General features: G+C 39.6%; 1 protein-coding gene across 1 annotated transcript; it reads right to left on the bottom strand.

The window, feature by feature from the left end:
- Positions 1-945: 945 nt before the first annotated feature.
- On the bottom strand, positions 946-17,765 carry PARD6B (par-6 family cell polarity regulator beta). The gene is made up of 3 exons (XM_004462193.5): positions 17,110-17,765; positions 12,625-12,847; positions 946-4,139 (listed from the first exon to the last, which is right to left on the bottom strand). Exons 1-3 carry the CDS (start codon positions 17,173-17,175, stop codon positions 3,313-3,315), a joined length of 1,116 nt encoding a protein of 371 aa, XP_004462250.1. The 5' UTR covers positions 17,176-17,765; the 3' UTR covers positions 946-3,312.
- Between the last annotated feature and the right edge of the window lie 512 nt (positions 17,766-18,277).

Raw genomic sequence — 18,277 nt, 5'->3', positions numbered from 1 at the left:
ATATGGGTTCAATTGTAACAAATGTGCCACACTAAGGAAGGATGTTAATGTGGGAAAATGTGGGGGAGGCAAAGAGTGACGCATATGGGAATCCCTTTTATATATATATATATATTTTTTTTAAGGTTTTTTATTTCTCTCCCCTTCCCTCCCCCCCAACCCCCACCCTGTTGTCTGCTATGTCCACTTGTGTTGTTGTCAGCGGCACTGGGAATCTCTTTTTGTTGTGTCACCTTGCTGTGACAGCTGTGTGTGTGTGATGCCACTCCTGGGCGGCCTGTGCATTTTTTGTGTGGGGTGGCTCTCCTTGCAGGGTGCACTCCTTGCACATGGGGCTCCCCTATGCAGGGGACACCCCTGTGTGGCACGGCACTCCTTGTGCACATCAGCCCTGCACGTGGGCCAGCTCACCACACAGGTCAGGAGACCCTGGGTTTGAACCCTGGACCTCCTATGTGTTAGGCGGATGCTCTATCAGTTGAGCCAAATCCACTTCCCCCTTATATTTTTTAGGTAACATTTATGTAATCTATAGCTTCTTTAAAAATAAAAAAAATTAATTATAATAAAAGGTGAGATGTGGCTCAAGCAACTGAGCACCTGTCTCCCACAACGGGAAGTTCTTGGTGCCTCCTAAAGAATACACAAAAACAATGAGGAGACAATGAGCAAAAACAAGTGAGCAGAGAGTAGATGTGGCTCAAGCAGGTGAACGCCCACCTCCCACATGCGAGGTCTCAGTGCCTTCTAAAGACACAAAAACAATGAGCTGATGACAAGCACAAACAACGAGCAAACAGACAAGGGAGCCATCGGTGTGGAGGGAGGGGAAGTTAAGGAAGCAACGATCTTGCTATAACTTAGCAATTTTCTTCCTACCCACTTGATAATGGTGCTTGGTAAATATTTGTTGGATAAATTTGCATATATTTTCAAACAAGAAAGTAGCCTTTATACAAGTCTATCTTTATTTGTAAAAAATAATATACAACTAAAGCTAATTTGGTTTTTTAAAATCAAAGTTCATTTAGTGATAATGTACATTTTATAATAAAATTGTAGTAAAATACTGACATTTGATAGTTTAAACAAAGTATCATTCATGTAAAAATCATGTCGCAGTATGTAAAATTTAATTAGAAAATTCATAGTTCACAAAACTACATATATTTTGTCAATAGTTCATGAGAATGTTATCATAAATTTACTTATACAAAACAAAATTCACAGTTGGCTTGACAATTAGTACTATAAGATTTTATGCTGAATCCAGATACTTTTGTTTAAAAAGCACACTTGAAATAAACTGATTCAGACTACCAATGAATTGATGTTTTATTGTATAACCAAAATCTACTGGCTTTACAATATGTCCAGATCAATTATTTCACCAATAACTTAAATGATAGAGATTCAGTTGAAAACCCCACGGACATACTCTTAGCAGGATAACTAAACGTACTAGCAGCTTTGATTTTCATTTTCATGAATACATACAAGATAAATTTGTATTTTACAATTAAAATTTGTACAAAAAAGTCAAGCCCTGAAGTTATTTGTTTCAAGAGAAAAATTTTTACGTTAAAACTATATTTAGAAAAAAAAAAGAGAGAGAGGTAGTATGGGAAAGTATTTTTACTTAAAATGTTGAACCCCGGCACCACTTATATTTTAAATGAAGTTTAACCTTCTACATACTAACATTATTTTGTCACTCCAGAGTCAAAATTATAAGACTCACAGAATGTTAAAGCTGGAATGCTATTAAAAATAGTGGTATATAAATGGAAAAACTTTAGTGAATTTCACAAAAACTACATTGTATTACATAACATTGTGCATTCAGTTAATAGTTTAGTGATAATATGTTTAGTGGTAATGTGAACAAGACACATTTAAATGTATTTTGAGTCAAGTGATCTTCATTTAATCAAGACTTTACTTCATAAATTTTTACTATATAGAGAAATATCCTTCAAAACGGAGTCATTGATTCTTCATTGCTTGAATAGCACGCAATAGTTATAAAGTTATCCATTAACAGCCCTACCATAATATTAATAAATAACTCTGGGAGAAATATCCATAAGCCAGAAGGAACTTATGTACTTCATAATATTCTTTTCTATATATAAGCATACCATAGTACTTGTGCACATTGTACAATGTTACATATCAAAGAAATCGGGCAAAAAAATGAAAGTTAGCAGCCTTACTCTTAACTTGCTCTACAAGGAGAAACTAAAAAGTAATAAATAGCCTCATAAAATTATTAGTGATAAACTCTACCTGTCCAAGGTGAAAACATGTATTTTTCATAAAGTGTAGGCAGTGTTCCCAGAAATCCCATTAAAGACAACCCAATTTTTTTGTATAAAAAAGTGCACAAGTTTGTCCTGTGTGTAAAAACCTCTTAGTTTGGGTGCATTTTTAAAATCCAAAACAATTCATACTATTTGAATACATTAAAAATATAAAAAACACCAACAAAACACATACACACACAAACAAAAGGAATGTTTTCCTGTGCTTTTGGGAATGAGAACAAGAATAGGTTAGAAGAGGTTAAAGGAGAGAGTCTCCAATATTACCCAGGTCAATGGACCTGCCTTTTAAAACATAAATTTTGCCTATGTGGAATTAGTCTGTAAATATGGAAGCTACAGGATGGACAAACACACACCAACTTGAACAACTGTTAAAGGGCTTCATCATTCAGGAACGTAGCTTCAATGCTTTATAACACGGGATGCTAATTTTAAAAACAACTGGTTTGATTTCTTAGAAATTAAAACAAATGCAGCACAGAAAATATTGTGCTAAATTAACAGAGAAACATTAAGAAACAAAAATAAAATATTGGGAACACGAGAGCTGAGGTCCCCAAGGTATCAAAAGAGATACAAACAGACTTCTTCACATTAGAAATGGAAAAAAAAAAAAAAAGTTAAAGGAAAAATTAACTGAGCTCTGCACAGCAGGTTAAATAAGCAACCACTTCAAATGGAAATGATCTAGTCTTCTCATAGTTCTCAAAATGTGCTCTAACATCCAGATTTCCAAAGACAAAACAGAAGAAGCACATAATTTCATTAGCAAAGGCCCCTTTGTTTTGGATTTAAATTCACCTCTGATCCACCTAAGTTTACATTAGCAATCATCAAACTACTATTTTAATAACATTGTAATTCTGCAATATTATTTTTCTCATGCCTATTCCAAGTCACTGGTTCAGAGGTATATATGCTTTAAACTAGCCAAATTTACAAGTTCCCATGGCATCCTCACCCACAAAACATTCAGAGAATGGTTTCATAACGTTATGATTGTTCCATCCTCTTCTAAGAGTTTTTGATCTGGAACACATGTTTCAAATTCTGTGTTTGTGCCACTTGCTATGGGTGCCAAGTTCACTTCATTAGAAGGAATAAAACCATTCTGTCCAGACTCAAAACTGAGTTCTATTTGTGTTGATTCCAGGCTCTCAGTAGTAGGAACAGCTTTAGGAATCTGTTGTGGTACTCCATTATCTTCAATAATAATGTCATCTTCGTCACTGTCCTCATCCTCTGGCTCCAAGCTTGGTTCGATCTGCTGTGGATAGCCAGGAAGGCTATTATCAATAGACTGGCCAGAGCTGCCGGAAGTCCGACTGTTCCTCACAACATTATTCCTCTGGTTTGCTGGTCTCACTGTTATGATGAGGTTGCGACTGTTTGCAATCATCATGTCTGTTACTTGATCAAGACTCTTTCCTGAAACTTCTATGCCATTAACTTCTAAGACTTCATCATTAACAGCTAATAGTCCTGTGCTTTGAGCCAGACCTCCTGGGACCAGTCTGGATATAAAGATCCCCGGGACCTTCTCTAAGCCATGTGGTGTTACCCTTACACTGGAGCCATCCCGGATGTAGAATCCTAGGGGCTTCTCTGTGCCATATTTGTAAAGACGAACCCTACGGTGCGTTTCTGGGAGAATATCCACATCTATAATAGAAGACACAGGTCTGAAGTCTTGGGGCATACTAATGACTATATGTGGCTTTTTTCTATGGTTGTCAGGACGCAATACATTGGTTAAAACATTCTTCTTCTTTATTAGCGTGTCTGTACCAAAGGCACTGTAGTCTGCTTCTTCTGTTTAAAAAGAAAATAAAAATAATTATAGAAGTGCTACAAAACACCATTTATCTGGAGTTCAATCTGTACAGAAAGGATAACTCAAGTGTATCTGATACATAAACAAATATACAGTAAAGAGATGTTATACCAGGGGAAAAACAGTAGGTGGCCATCTTAAGGAAACACAACAAAATTATCAAATATTGAAATAAAATTTGATAAAGCTCAATGACTACTAAAGAATGTCTAGAATAGTGGGAAGTGGATGTGGCTCAACCACTTGGGCCCCCACCTATCACATGGGAGGTCCCAGGTTCAGGTTCTGGTGCCTCCTAAAAGAAGACCAGCAAGTGCTACTTCCTGCTGCAACAGAGCTAGACTCCACCTCCACCCCCACCCCCGCCACAAGCCAGGAGAGGCTGCAGCTCACAGGGAGTGGGTATGGCTCAGTCCGTTGGGTACTTGCCTCTCACATGGGAGGTCTGGGGTTTGGTTCCCAGTGCCTCCTGGAGAAGGTGAGCAAACAATGAGCAGACAGACTGAGAGAACCATGTGGGGGAAGGGGGAATAAAGAAAAAAAATGTCTAGAAGAGCAATACTAGGCATTGGCACCTAGTAAAGCATCATCAGTGGTAGGACTACGCAATAACTACGAATGGAAACACACAGTGAAGGTCAAAAAAGACTTGGAAGACACACTGGAGAGGGAAGTGGGATTGAGGAGACTAAGGGTTATCCTTGCTCAGAAATATTCCTTTAATATTTGTTCTTTTTCAATGAGAACACCTTACTGGTGTTTTTTTAATGTAAAAGAAATCTATAGCTTTTAACCTCTAACAAATAATTTTAATTGCATTTAATACCTGACACTAACATGACACAACCAGTAGTAATTTGTTTCTGACAACATAAAAAGCAGAATTCAGAACGATCATTAACTATCTTGTTCTCTGCTTTATTATCAGCATACAATAAACATTTGCAATACAAAACAGATTTCTTACTATGGGTGACAGTAAAAAAAGTTTGGAAATAATGTGTATGTCAATTACTCTAGAACAGTTTTCCCTACCGGAAAAAAGTTACAGGATTTTATCTTTCCTGAAAACAATTAACAAAATATTGAACATAAATTAAATTCTGATTTCTCCTATAAATATACTCTTTAACTATCATTTTAAGCAAGATACTTAAAGTGTATTTTTTCTTCACTTGTTTAAAATACCTCCAATTTGCATGCTTATCATAGTCAACTCAAAGACATGAAATGGGACACTTTGGCCCCCAAGGTCAATCAAAAGAACAAGCACAAACACCTATGTTAGGCCCTGGGCAGGCAGTGTCATTAAGTGAAGCTGGTGCATACCAAATACTTCGGAATCTTGGTCTTTCTGTCCACAAATAAAAACACGCCTCCCCCCCCTCAGTTTTCTGGGGAATTCTTAATCTTCCATTTTTCCACGTTTGAAAGAGACTAAGGTATAAGATTTTTAATTTTCTTCTTTTCTGTGTGAAAAACAATTTAAGCGCAAGGGCATTCTTCCTGTGTGTCAGTGACAGAGACAACAGGGAGTGATAAGGACTCTGGCAAACTGCAGAACCTCCACTCCATTTAAATGGCACAGCTGTGCCTCAACTCCAGAAAAGCTTTTCTTTCATGGACTACAGGAATTTGTGTGGCCAAATCCAATTTTTCAAGAGATGTCGGAAAGCCATGCTTTTAGGTAAAACTTCCCATTTTAAAATGTTGACACCAAATTTAAAAAGCAATGCAGAAGAAAAAACAACCAAAAAACCACTCCTTGGATCAAATAACACATTCAGGGTCGAATTCATTCTACAAGCCACCAATTTATAATCTCTGGTGTAAACTAAGGGAAAACAGGACACCTGTAATCAGATGTTGTTAAATCTTATGGCTGAAGGAAGTTAGACTACAAACAAACTAATCAGAGAATGACAGGTATAAAAGGAAATTAACAGCAGGAACAAAAGATGAAATCACATTTAAAAAATAACTGGCATGGAGACAGCATGCTAAATATTAATTTGTTTAAACTTAACAAGTTTTCCCCTATGTCAGCTGTTCGAGGTCAATACAAATCTCAACTAAAGAGGCAGAATTTTCAAGGATAAAAAAGTAGTCAATGAGAAAAAAAGAGACACAAGGCCCCCCAAAAAGAACTAGTTCAAGTTTCAATAACAAATGTGAGGTGTCCAATGGGTATCAGAGACCAGAGATCATTAGGATTCTTTTCCGATGCTGCTTGAACACTCTTCAAAAAACTAGTTTCAGATTAAAACAACAAGATGAGGGATACTTTGTCTTTTGGTATTTTTTTGCCCCCAAAGGATGCTTTTTGTCTTCATTTGTAAAGTAGAACTTTATTTATAATTTGGCTTTGAAAATAAATCCACTGATGCGAGAATCTTTTTGGCAAAATTTTATCTAAAACCTATCAAGAATATCTTCTACTGAATGTTCTCTCAAAATTAAACATTTTCATTCGAAAGCAATCCATAATGAAAGGCTAAATAACATTTATAAAGGAAATTCCAAGCCATACAAACTGAGAACAAAATTAAGTTGCCTACATACCTACTCATGGGAAACCTGACCAAAAAAACCCTAAATCTGCATAATTTGGCAAGGCATCTAGATTTGCTTTGAATGTTCTCTGCTAAATTCCCAAAAGCAATATGCCCCAGTACAAAGGCACCTTTGTTCTGCCATCTAGCTAATCAGTTTCCAGCCACTGGGGAAAAAATATTTTGGCAGAAAGCCAGGGTACAGGGTGTTAGTTTAAAGTATAAAGGTGAATGTCCAAAGGGAATGGAAGCTGACTTTCTACCCGAGTATGTATATCAGAGCATGGAATTCTGGATGAGATATAAAGTTTGGAAACTTGATTCATAGCAACCTTCCACTTGGATAAACCCAGGCTTATGCAACTGTATGTGATGTAGGTTTACACAGCAATACCTCAATTATCCAGGGCCTGGCCCTCAGCTGACAACCTCGGATAACTGGATCAGAAAAAGACCCACCTAGAAGACCTCTGAATAGCCAACTTCAATGTCTCACTTCCTTACCCACAAATAAACTCCTGTGCTTTACGCAGAGAGGAGCCCTGCAGGCCCTTCCTCCACACCTCCAACTCTTTAAACATGAATTCTGAAAAGCCTGGTTATCTCATTTCTTAGCTCACAGAGAGAACATCATGAGTCAAAAATTCAGAGCAGGGTAAGGGTCCACTAGTGAGTGACAGGCACAGATAGATACAAGAAATAAAAGCTTACAGTGACTAAAAAGCAAACCTAAAAAAATAAACAGCTTTATATAAAACCCACTGGCATCCCTGTACAGTATCAGAACAAAAGTTCATGATAGAGTCACCAAGAAGGCTGAAGATTATGTCCCATTTGAAATTCAGTAGGAAGAGAGGGAGAATGAAATAATTTTTTGTAGGTTCTAATCCAGGGGTTGACAAGCTTTTTCCATCAAGAGCCAGACAGTAAATATTTTAGACATGGCAGATCACACACTCTCTGTTGCAAAGCAGCCAGACAATAAGGAATGAGCCATATGTTAATGAATGAGAATAGTTGTTTTCCAATAAAACTTTATTTACAAAAATAGGCAGCAGGCTGGATTTGGACCAAGGGCATTAGTGTACCAACCCTTGTTCTAATCCAAAATGGCTAAATGAAATGGATTTGACAAACCTGAAAAGGATTAAACCTTCAAAACACTTAAAGCAACATTCAAAGTTTGCAGACTTTTTCATTTCTTGTTAGAAGAAAAATCAATTGCCAAATAAATATTTAATGGACACTTACTATGTGCCAGGAATTGTGCTGTGCCACAGACTCTGTGAACAAAAGATATGGTACCTGCTTTTCACAGTGCTTATAGTCTAGTGTGAAAGAGAAGATGGCAATTAACAAGTAATTCCAAATATTAAATTATTACAATGGGGCCAAGAACAGTGATGTGCACTGTGCTGTGGGAGCACATACACGGGGTTCTAACCTGGGCTTGGGGGAAAGGTACGGCTTCAAGGAGAGAAAGAGGTTTACCCTGAAACTGGAAAAGAAGGGGGCAGAGGCTACTCAGGTAAAGGGAAGGGGGCACAAGATACAACAAATATGAAGAAGTCCAATATACTTGAGTGGAGGGGTGAAATGGGAGGTGGAAAGGGAAGTGGAGAGCCAAGTCAGGTGGCCAGGGGCCAACCAGACAAACTGGGCCTCCTGGTATATGGTAAGGTTTATAGACGTTAGCCTAAGGGCAATGGGAAGGAAATGAGGATTTTAAGCGGCAGAGTGATGACAATCTCATTTGCTTTTTTACAAAGCTCACTCTGAAAACAAGCTAGAGGGCGGACTGGTAGGGGAGGATAGGAAATTACTACCTTCATTTAGGATGGTGCCTGGCCTGGAGCAGAGGCAGTGGAGATGGGGAAACAAATTTGAAAAATAATTAGAGGACAGTTTTAATAGACTTGGTGACTGGCTGAAAAATAGGTGTGTGTCAAAGGTGACACCCAGGTTTCTGTCATGAGAAACTCATGTAATAGTCTCACACATCACGCCACGATTTCTTGTTCTTTTTATTTTCTGGAGCCATACCTTTGGTTAAAAACTATTTTTCACAATTTACTATTACAATGTATGTCCTTTAGACTGTTTTAAGTATTAAACCCTGATTCATTAAAATGTAACTTTAAAGTACATCTACAAAATAATGTCCAATGCACTGCAACGGTCTAAGAGATGATTTAAGTGCCCAGTTACAGGCATCTGGGCCCAAGGCCATGTTCTGAGTGAGACATTTTAAAGCAAGGTCCCTCTGGTGTTTCCAACAAACTCTTTTGATAAATCCAAGATGTATGTCATACAAAAACAGATCGTGATAAAGCAAGACATTTTGGTGTAGATATTCTGATTAGATCTGGCAGTGAGCTTGTGCTCATCATGACTGGCTGCTAAGCTTTCAGATTTAACACACACTTCCTTGGCTGTACTCCAAACGTACAAGAATGACCTGGGTATTTTTTAAAGGAGCAACCAGATTTTCTAAAGTTGTTTAGTACACAATAACAACCTAAACAAGAGGAAATGCTCTATTCTGTACCTTCTCTTCTCTCTCTTCCAAATAAGGATACTCTAAACTCTAGAAGGAGGTTGGAGCTAGTTAAAATACCTGAGAACCCTTCTTTGTGAAAATAACTTTTACAATATCAGGTTTTTTGCTCCCACAATAGGCCTATAAACAGAGTATGGGGTTTTTCTTCTAACAAATTATAATAAAATATAGGACTTTCCAAGATTTGTAACATAATACTATTGTCACATTCCGACTATAGTAGTTCACATTCAACAGTAAATTTTCACTCAAACTTTATTTAGTGGAGTATATCAGGATTTTAAAGGATTGCATGGCTTTAAATCATAAAATTTGTTTTTTTAAAAATCACTTGGTACATATCAAGTGTAGTTGCTGCCCTGTTGATCCTTTAATTGGAATCAACAAGCCAAGAAAACAGAAATTGTGTTGTAATTAAGCAGTAAAACCTAACTATACTTAATGTTATAAGCTTTATAGTATAATTTCCTGAATTTAATGTCCATTGAGGAATACAGAGAATCACCTTTCTACTCAAGCATCTGTTGAGCTTTGTTAGAAGAAAGTATCAACATGAATGACACCACACTGTGTCAGTCAGTCAGTCAGTCACAGATGCCGGGCAGCAGTAAATAAGACACACAATAAAACAAGTTAACAAATACATAAATAAGATCATTCCAGGTCGACAGAGGATGATCTGGTAAAGGTGGGAGGGTGGAGTGCTTTAGCTAGGTGGTCAAGAGACCCTTCTGAGAAAGTTGCTATTTGAGCAACTAAGATCTGAAAGGGGAGGGAGCAGCCATGGGAAGACCTGGAGGAAAAGTGTTATCAGGAAAAGCAAATGCAAAAGCAGAGAGACAGCAGCAATCGCACCAAGGTGAGGGACAGAAAGAAAGCCAATGTGGTGGCTGGATGAGGGAGAAAAGTGGAGGAAGATAGGTTGGGAAGTTCAAATCAGGAAAGATTTTATTCTCGTTGCAACGGGGAAGCCATGGGAGGGGTTAAAGCAGGAATGAATTGAACTAACTTGCTTTCATTTTATGCTGAAGCTATATTTGTATTCAATTTGTGATTTTTTAAACTAAAATCTTTCTACTGAATGGACTGCTCATTTCTAAATCAAATTCTAAGGGCTATCAATTGCACTGGAAATTTTAGCACTTTCGTTCATATCTGAACATATTTCTACACCTAAACAAACAGTCCTACACCAAAACCAAAAACCTTCAAAAGTCTCAATAAAAATACAGGAAAAATTTCTAACTCCAATTTTATACTACTCAATAAGTAAAAATTTTAAAAATTAAGTAGTAGAAGATGCCAGATAACCATTCTTCAAAGATGCTAGGACCAATTTTGTGATCATGTAAGTGCTACAAAAAAACATGTGGTGATATATTCCAACTCTCATGATCTTGCTAACAAAGGGCTAATTAATAAAATTGTTAGATGACTGTAGTTTAAATATGGCCATACTACACTTGAATATACATTCCAGAGAGCAAATAAATTATTAATGAAAATAAAATTGATTGTTAACGAAAAAGGCCTATTATTCAACCACAATTATTTGCTGAAAATGATAAGTTGCACTTAATGTTTTGTCCTTCTCCCTCCTATACAGACATTCTTTCTTCTCCCAGATTCTCAGGAAGCTTTCCAAGGTGATATGTCTGGTCTTTATTTTACCCTGCCCTATCTATATCTGTTCCCATAATTTCTACTATTACTTTTCTGCAGACTTTCAAATCTTTCTGACTAGCATTTAGCTTTCTATCCTAAGCTCCAGATAACCATTTCCAATTTCCTGCATGACATATGCAACTCATCAGCCTTATAAGCTTATTTGTTCTATAATAAAACTTACAATTTCCTTTCCCAAATCCTTCCTTCTTCCAAATGCTGCTTGTTTACGGCATTGTCCCAGCCAACAGATTTAAAATCATAGTTATTATTCTCTGTTGGCCTCGCCTTCAATGCTATCCCATTCAGCTGTGAATGCAGTGACTCTCAAATATTTCCCACTTTATCTTCCCACTGCTACTTTCCTCACCTACCTAGCAGCATCCCAGACAGCCTCTTCACTACTTCACTGCCTGTTCCTTGCTCTGCTGTACAGTGTTGCCCACTCCAATTCATCCTTAACAACAAATTAACCTTCTTGAAGTACTACTCTAATTATATCATATCTCTGTTAAATATCTATGAGATCCATCTCATAGATTTCCCAAAAATTGGGAAATTTTTGTGTGTGAAAGTACTTCGTAAATAATCAAGTAATATAGATATACTAAGTTAGCCATAAATTTGCCTTAGCAGTTTATTTTGTTGGTGGACTTTAGTTTCTCCAAGTCCAGAAAAGCAAAGATACACAATCAGTGGAATTTTAAAGCCCTGGGAGTGGTCCAGTGCTTATCAACTGATTGGAAAAAGTTTCACCTTCACGCCAGTTAAGTTTTCACAAGTCCCTTTCTGGGCTGGTTTTCCAACATAGTAAGGTTTTAATTAGGGTCCCTGCTTTCCACTGGCTCCCCAAACTTCATTTACCAAAGAGAAAGAATAAATGGCACACATCATAATGATTCCTATCCTGCTGCCACCCATATTCAGATTAACATACACAGACACACACAGGGAGAAGGTGAAGAAGTTAAAAAATACAGACTCAAAATACATTTGAAAATTCTTATAAAATACGGTCATTATTTCAAATGCTCTTTTGCAAGATTAATGAAACCTTCTATTTAACATTCCAGATAACTAAACTAATTTTATACATTTCAGTGGAAAATATCCCAAAAGGGAGGGAATAAAGAACATTTACTGGGTGACTACTACATTCCAGGGCATAGCACTTAGCTTATTTAATCATTATGGTACTCTTAAGAGGTATTATACTCTATTGATAAAGACATTGGGATTCAGGAAGATGAAATAATTTCCCTTCATGTGTCTGTTTAGTAATTAAAGCACTTGAAAGTTGGTTGCCACACACACACAAAAGATTAGAATGAATGCTCTTGACTACTCCAAAGCCATACTTCTTCCACCACATCTTTCTGAATGGATAATAGTTCATTAAAATTTCATTCAATGAAATGAGGATTCAATAAATTTCTAATTTCTATAAAGAATCTAAGAGGTTAAAGTTAAAATGATTAAAAACAAACTTTCTAATGCACTTAAGTGTAAAGATGGTAATTAGACCAAAAATAGCACAAATGTTTTAATCTACTGGTTAGTTAACATAGTAATAGTCACAGATAATGTTTATTCATTAAGTTTGAATGGCAAAGAAATCTTTCTATCCAATCAATGGAGAAACAAACTACTATTTCTAAAATAAGGTTTCTAAACAGTGGTACTTACCCTTCTTTTGTATAAAAATCCTCAGCAGTGGATTGGCTGTTGAAACAGCTTTGTGGTAATTATCATCATTATTTATAGGTAGTAAGTCTCCGTGGATGTCTGCATAGCCAACTAAAACGTCAACATTGGGTATCTTATGAACATGCTGCAGCAATCCATAAAACTCATCAAATTTCCCAGGTTTCGATCTTTCCAGTGAAAACCGACGAAATTCAGCTCCAAACTATAAATATAACAAAACACATTTTAAAAGTTTTTTTGAAAACATAAATAACAGAAGGACTCAATTAAAAACTCCATGCCACAGAAAAATTAACATAGCAAGTTATTTCCCTTAATAAAGAAGATCTATTTCCTGTGACACAGTCCACTGTCAAAAACCTCATAATCCGAGGTAAAGGCACAGGACTGTGCCTCCTCGATGCTGAGTCTCGTAAGGAAACTCCCTTCAAGAGGGGCAGGCCCAGATCAATCCCTGGAGTCCCGGGGCCTCACTGGGGACCATCCGCAGAGCAACTCAGCTCAAACCCTGTCTGAACGACCAGATCCTGACAGCAGCACTCTCCCTGCACAGGCCACGGGGTACCAAAGAGGCACCCAAATCTTTATTTTGACCATTAGCAAAAAGTGTGTAAGTTTCCTTCCCCATAAAAGGAACTACAATTTCACAGGTTGTGGGCAAGGATCAACAGCAAAATATACAGAGGCTCTGAGCTCCTTAGTGTAAGGCACTATAGAAATGGAGGCATACATTCTAAGAAACAAGTCTAGAGATGAGAAGCATCTTCCCTACATTAATGCTAAAAAAGAAGCTTTATTAATACATCAAATATATGCCCTACAACTACCTAATTAATGCCATAAATGTTTATGTGCTTGGCACAGCACTAGGCCCTAGAGATTGAAAGGCCTGCTCTAGAAGCTCACCAATTAGTGGGTAAAGAGAATAATTTCATCAGAGAGGCAATAAGGATCGAAAAAATAGAGAGTATGACAACCTCCATCATGTCTGATATTTATCCTTCCAGTTCTGATTTCAGATCTCTATCCGTTCTCTGCTCTCCATCACCAATCATTAAAGTGGCTCTTACTTAACAATAAGGATTGGTTTCATCCAGCCCATAATAAATAGAATGTACAACTTACTATAGGACTAGTATGGCATTTCCTCAAACGTAGAAACCTGAAAAAGGTTAACTGGCCTTCCTGAAAAAGTATATTCCAGTTTGGAATATGCTACATAACTACTAACTGCTCTCAAGAGTCACTGTAGAGACCAGCATAACTGAAGACATGGTTAAGTCCCATAAGTTGTTTTTTAAATTTAAATAACAGTTTCCCAAATGTGTCTGATCACTGAGGTTGTTTTTCCTCTCAATATCTGTTATTAGCTGGAAATAAAAATGTACAACTGAGACAGCGCCTTAAGTATCACACAGAAAAAGTCCCTATCATAATTTGAGCTGTTTACAAATGTGTTGATTCATTTTCCCAAGGTCCCAATGGGATATCTGGATTCACAGCTCTTGCTATATTAAGAAATTCATCTGCCTTGCTTATACAAGCACTGGTTTTAAAGTTCAAACTCACCAAAACCACCTCATAGCTAATAAATAATTTAAAGTTTCCAAAACATTCTTGAAACATAAACACTAACATCTGTCAATAAAATAAGGTGACTCATACCTAAAGCGCTCAAAAAGTTTTGGTCACACCTTCATATTTCAAAGTAAATATAAACTCAGGGAACACCCTTCATATCAGAGCTAGTCTTATGATGTTATCAAAAGTCATAGTTTCTGCTCCATTTTCTTTATTCTGGTATCATAACATAACACTGCGAGTGCTGATTCATCCACAGGGTTTACCCCTTCCCCTGATGTACTACAAATGGGAATAACGTTTAATTGAATATTTTAGGGCTTCAATGCTTTTACTAATACATTTGGATGAATGTTCAACTTTTTCTCTTGCTTAAATGTCCTGATAGAATCAATGAAAAACTGTCTGGCTTCACAGTAGCTATGCCCTTTTGCAAACACTGGCAGGAAGGAAGAGACACTATTATGATTCTTACAACAAAGCAATAGGATTAAGAGAACATTTTACTACATAAAGAGATAAAATTAAGACCTAATCAACAATTAGTCATAAAGGAATAATTCACAGTTAACCATTTACAACTTTTACCCTAGTTTACTTTGTCCTATCCATCCAGAATGTGTATAGACTGCCTCACCCCAGCATCAGTTGGTACATTCTACAAATGTAAACTTAATTTTCATATTCTATTTGTCTATGAAGAATAATTAGGAAGTTTTAAGGCTCACAGACATTCTAACATTATTAAAGGTCACCACGTTGATTACTGATTAAGAATGTTCCCAACTCAGGAGAAACAATTAGGAAGATAAATCAGTTACCAAAGAAGAATCACATGGTAACTGGTATCACAAATTTAGTTATAATTGCATTATCATAATTTTTATTATCTGTACCATTTTTCCTTTCCATGAACAAAGATAATAAAGTTGACACTCCTAATTTCTATGCTGAAGAAAATCTATCCAAATATTTTTTCAAGTGGCTTACATGGCAAGTGTTTTATTCAGTACATTAAAATCAAATGTACCAACAATATATGTTTAAAACATAAGAGGTCACAGACACACTAGATACAGGAGCTATACAGCCAGAATGCTAGACGGACCACCCATCAATTCAGTGCATGCTCTATTAAAGAGACATGGTTCACTACAAGGGGCAACTATGGCAGTGGTCAAACACACAATGTATAGTTTAGCACAAGTATGTGAAAGATTTACAAATTAGTTGGCAGAAGGCACCAAAGACTGAGAATCCATTTACTATTTGATAGTATTCAGCAGTGCACCTAGACTAAGCACTGTATCATATTCACATCCCTACTCATATTTTCCCAAGGACAAAAAAAGATTAAAACTTGCTATCAAGATTAAGACCACAAACTGAACTTTAAGATTATGCATTATCAGAAGTGTTTTTCTTTTCTTAACCTCAAGTCCCACAAACCCAAACTAGATTCATAACAGAACAGCCATGAAAAGGTTCACCCAATGGGCATGGAGCCACTACCACCACTAGTCCGCTAGATGAAAAGCTCCACATATTTTGAGACATCTTAACCTTTAGTTTCAGCAAGCCACTTCAACCCCATTGCAATGGCAGTTCCACACAGGACCAAGGGAAGAGCAGATTCCTTAAATTTCTATAATTACATTTCTATTCTTATCAATCGGAATGGTTTCTGAAACTAATACCTATCCTAATACATGAGTTCTTAGGTTTCAAATAAAGTTTAAAAATGAACGTACACGCATATATTCTTGATGTGATTCTCAGTTTCAGCAACTTTCAGAAATTTGCTTGTCAAGCCCAGACAAAAACCATGCTACTCGTCGGCTTACTCTTCTGTACTTTAGATCACTATTTTTGCATTCTCCTTCAGCAGTCTTATATTCAATGATGTGTCATTATTTTTGAAGTTCTCATGCTTTAACTTTTCTCCTATTATTTTGCGTGTTTTGGTTTTCCCAACTCTATTTTTTGTAAAATAACTTTACTCACCAAGCCTCTAAGCTTTTGTCATAAAAGCAGAGCCTGGGGAAGTCATAACCTTTCTGACCCTCAGTCTCCTCATCTGTAAAAGGGGAGTCGAACTAGATTATCCAAACATCCTTTTGGCTCTTCAATTCATGAAACGCTGGGGAAAAAAAATCCTCTCACAGCTGCCGATCACCTTCAAATTCCAGTTCAAGATCTGCTTTGGAAAGCATTCCCTAGCTAATCCCTGCAGACTACTCTGCTCACTGAGCCTTGCAATTTAGGAATTCAGTTGATACCGAAGCAATTATCACCAAACTGGCATGCCGTTGGTCGAGGGTGAAAGCACTTGATGTTAAAAGGTAACATGACGGAATGAAAAGAGCATCCAGACTCAAAACTGTAAAGAACTACTCAAGCGTGAGGTGATAGTGCTAATTTTATGGATTAAATGCATACCCAACTTAGTGCTAGAAAAATGGCTAGCAGGAATCAAAGCTAACTGACAACGGGATGTTCCAAATACTTTCTCTCCGAGACCGTAGGAAGAATACCCCAACCCCCTCGTCCCACCCTCTGCTCAAATGCCTCCCATCGCCGCGTCTACCGTAGCCCTTACTCCCATCCCTGCACAGGAATGCGATTTAAGAAACGAGCTCAAAGGCTCCACCGCGTCTTCCTACCTGGGTCAGGAGCAATCACAACCCGCCGCCCCGACCCCTTCTCAGCAAGACGGTCTCCTGTACGTAAATCCCACCACCTCGCACCCCACCAGACTCCGGCGCAGCTCCTCAATCCGTCCCTCTCCTCCTCCCGCCCCTCTGAGCCCGGCCCCGGCCTCCCAGGCCCCGGCCCCGGCCCCCACCAGTTCCGCCGCTCCGCCCGGCCCGGGGCCCCGCGCACCTTGCTCTTCACCTCCATGGTGCCCAGGCAGCCGCTGCCCGCCCCGTGCCGGTGGCTGCGGTTCATGCTGAGCGCCGGGCCCCGCGGCGGCCTCCTCCGGGCGGGCCGCCCCCGAGGCGCTCGGAACGCGGCTGCGGCCCGGCAGCCTCCTCACAGGTATCTGCAGCTGGGGCGGCCGCGGCTCGGGTCTCCGCGAGGAGCTCCACTCAGCTAGCTCTTCACGCCGCGGGACCGACGGTGGGACTGGCAACGCGGCGAGCGGGGACGCGGGCCCCTCCCTCCGAGCCTCGGCCGCCCAGGCGACGGCGGTGCTGGAGGAGGAGGAGGGGGCGGAGCAGAGCCGACCGCGCCGCAGGCTCGCTCTCAGCCGCCTCCGTCGCGTGCCCGTGTGCACGCACCCGACCCGGGGCGAGAGCCGCGGCACGTGCGCGCGCCCACCTGCAGCCTCCGAGGACGGCTCGGGGGCTCGCGCTCCGCCCACACCCAATAGGAACCGCGCACCTGCGCCCACGGCGCCAACCAATCGTTACACACCTCAAGCGGCGCGAGGGCGGGCTTCTTTCTCGCAAATCCCGCCCACCGCCGCTCAATTGGTTCTGCCCTACGGGGGAGGGGCGGGATCACCTGCAGTCTCGGGCCCCCTGACTTAGTGGGACAGCTGGAAAGCGCATGCGCGGGCCGTGGAGTTTCCGCCTCGGGTAGGGCGTGTAGAAGTCCGGCCGGAAGCGCCCGCGCACCTGGAGAAGGCTGTGTCGGGTCGGCCTTTTGCGCACGCGCAGGCGCTCTTGGTTGCTTAGGCCACGCCGGTGCTGGCGCTGCGCATCCTTGCCGGGGGCCGGGCTTCACTGCTGCTGAGGCCCTGCGGGGCTCCTGGGTTCCCACTGGCCCGGCTTTCACTTTGGATGTTGCAGCCCGCAACGACCTCCCTGCCCCCATTCGCGTCCTTTAGGCGTACGGTGCAACCCTTGGTTGCAAATGTCAAGTTTTCGCGCCTTTGCGACAGTTAACTGGGAAAGAACCTCAGGGCCCTCTTGGCCTGGTTTTGTCGGAAAAGATTCTCTGCAGCCTCCTAAATCCGTCAGCTCCCGAGTGTTCGAGTGGCCGCCGTGACGGAAGGAAGGTGGGCTGGGGCCAGTGGCTGTTACCAGGTCGGCTCCGTGAGAGCTTG

Source organism: Dasypus novemcinctus, chromosome 24, assembly GCF_030445035.2.
Source record: "Dasypus novemcinctus isolate mDasNov1 chromosome 24, mDasNov1.1.hap2, whole genome shotgun sequence".
In the NCBI taxonomy this organism is placed as follows: domain Eukaryota; kingdom Metazoa; phylum Chordata; class Mammalia; order Cingulata; family Dasypodidae; genus Dasypus; species Dasypus novemcinctus.
The sequence above is the reverse complement of the archived record's forward strand: the minus strand, read 5'-3'. Positions and strand labels throughout refer to the sequence as shown.

Excerpts from the sequence above, each read along its gene's own strand:
- PARD6B (XM_004462193.5), bottom strand. The coding sequence starts at position 17,175 with ATGAACCGCAGCCACCGGCACGGGGCGGGCAGCGGCTGCCTGGGCACC. Across the intron at positions 12,848-17,109 it reads CCATGGAGGTGAAGAGCAAG|TTTGGAGCTGAATTTCGTCG; the intron begins GTGCGCGGGGCC and ends TTATATTTATAG. Across the intron at positions 4,140-12,624 it reads GATTTTTATACAAAAGAAGG|AAGAAGCAGACTACAGTGCC; the intron begins GTAAGTACCACT and ends CTTTTTAAACAG.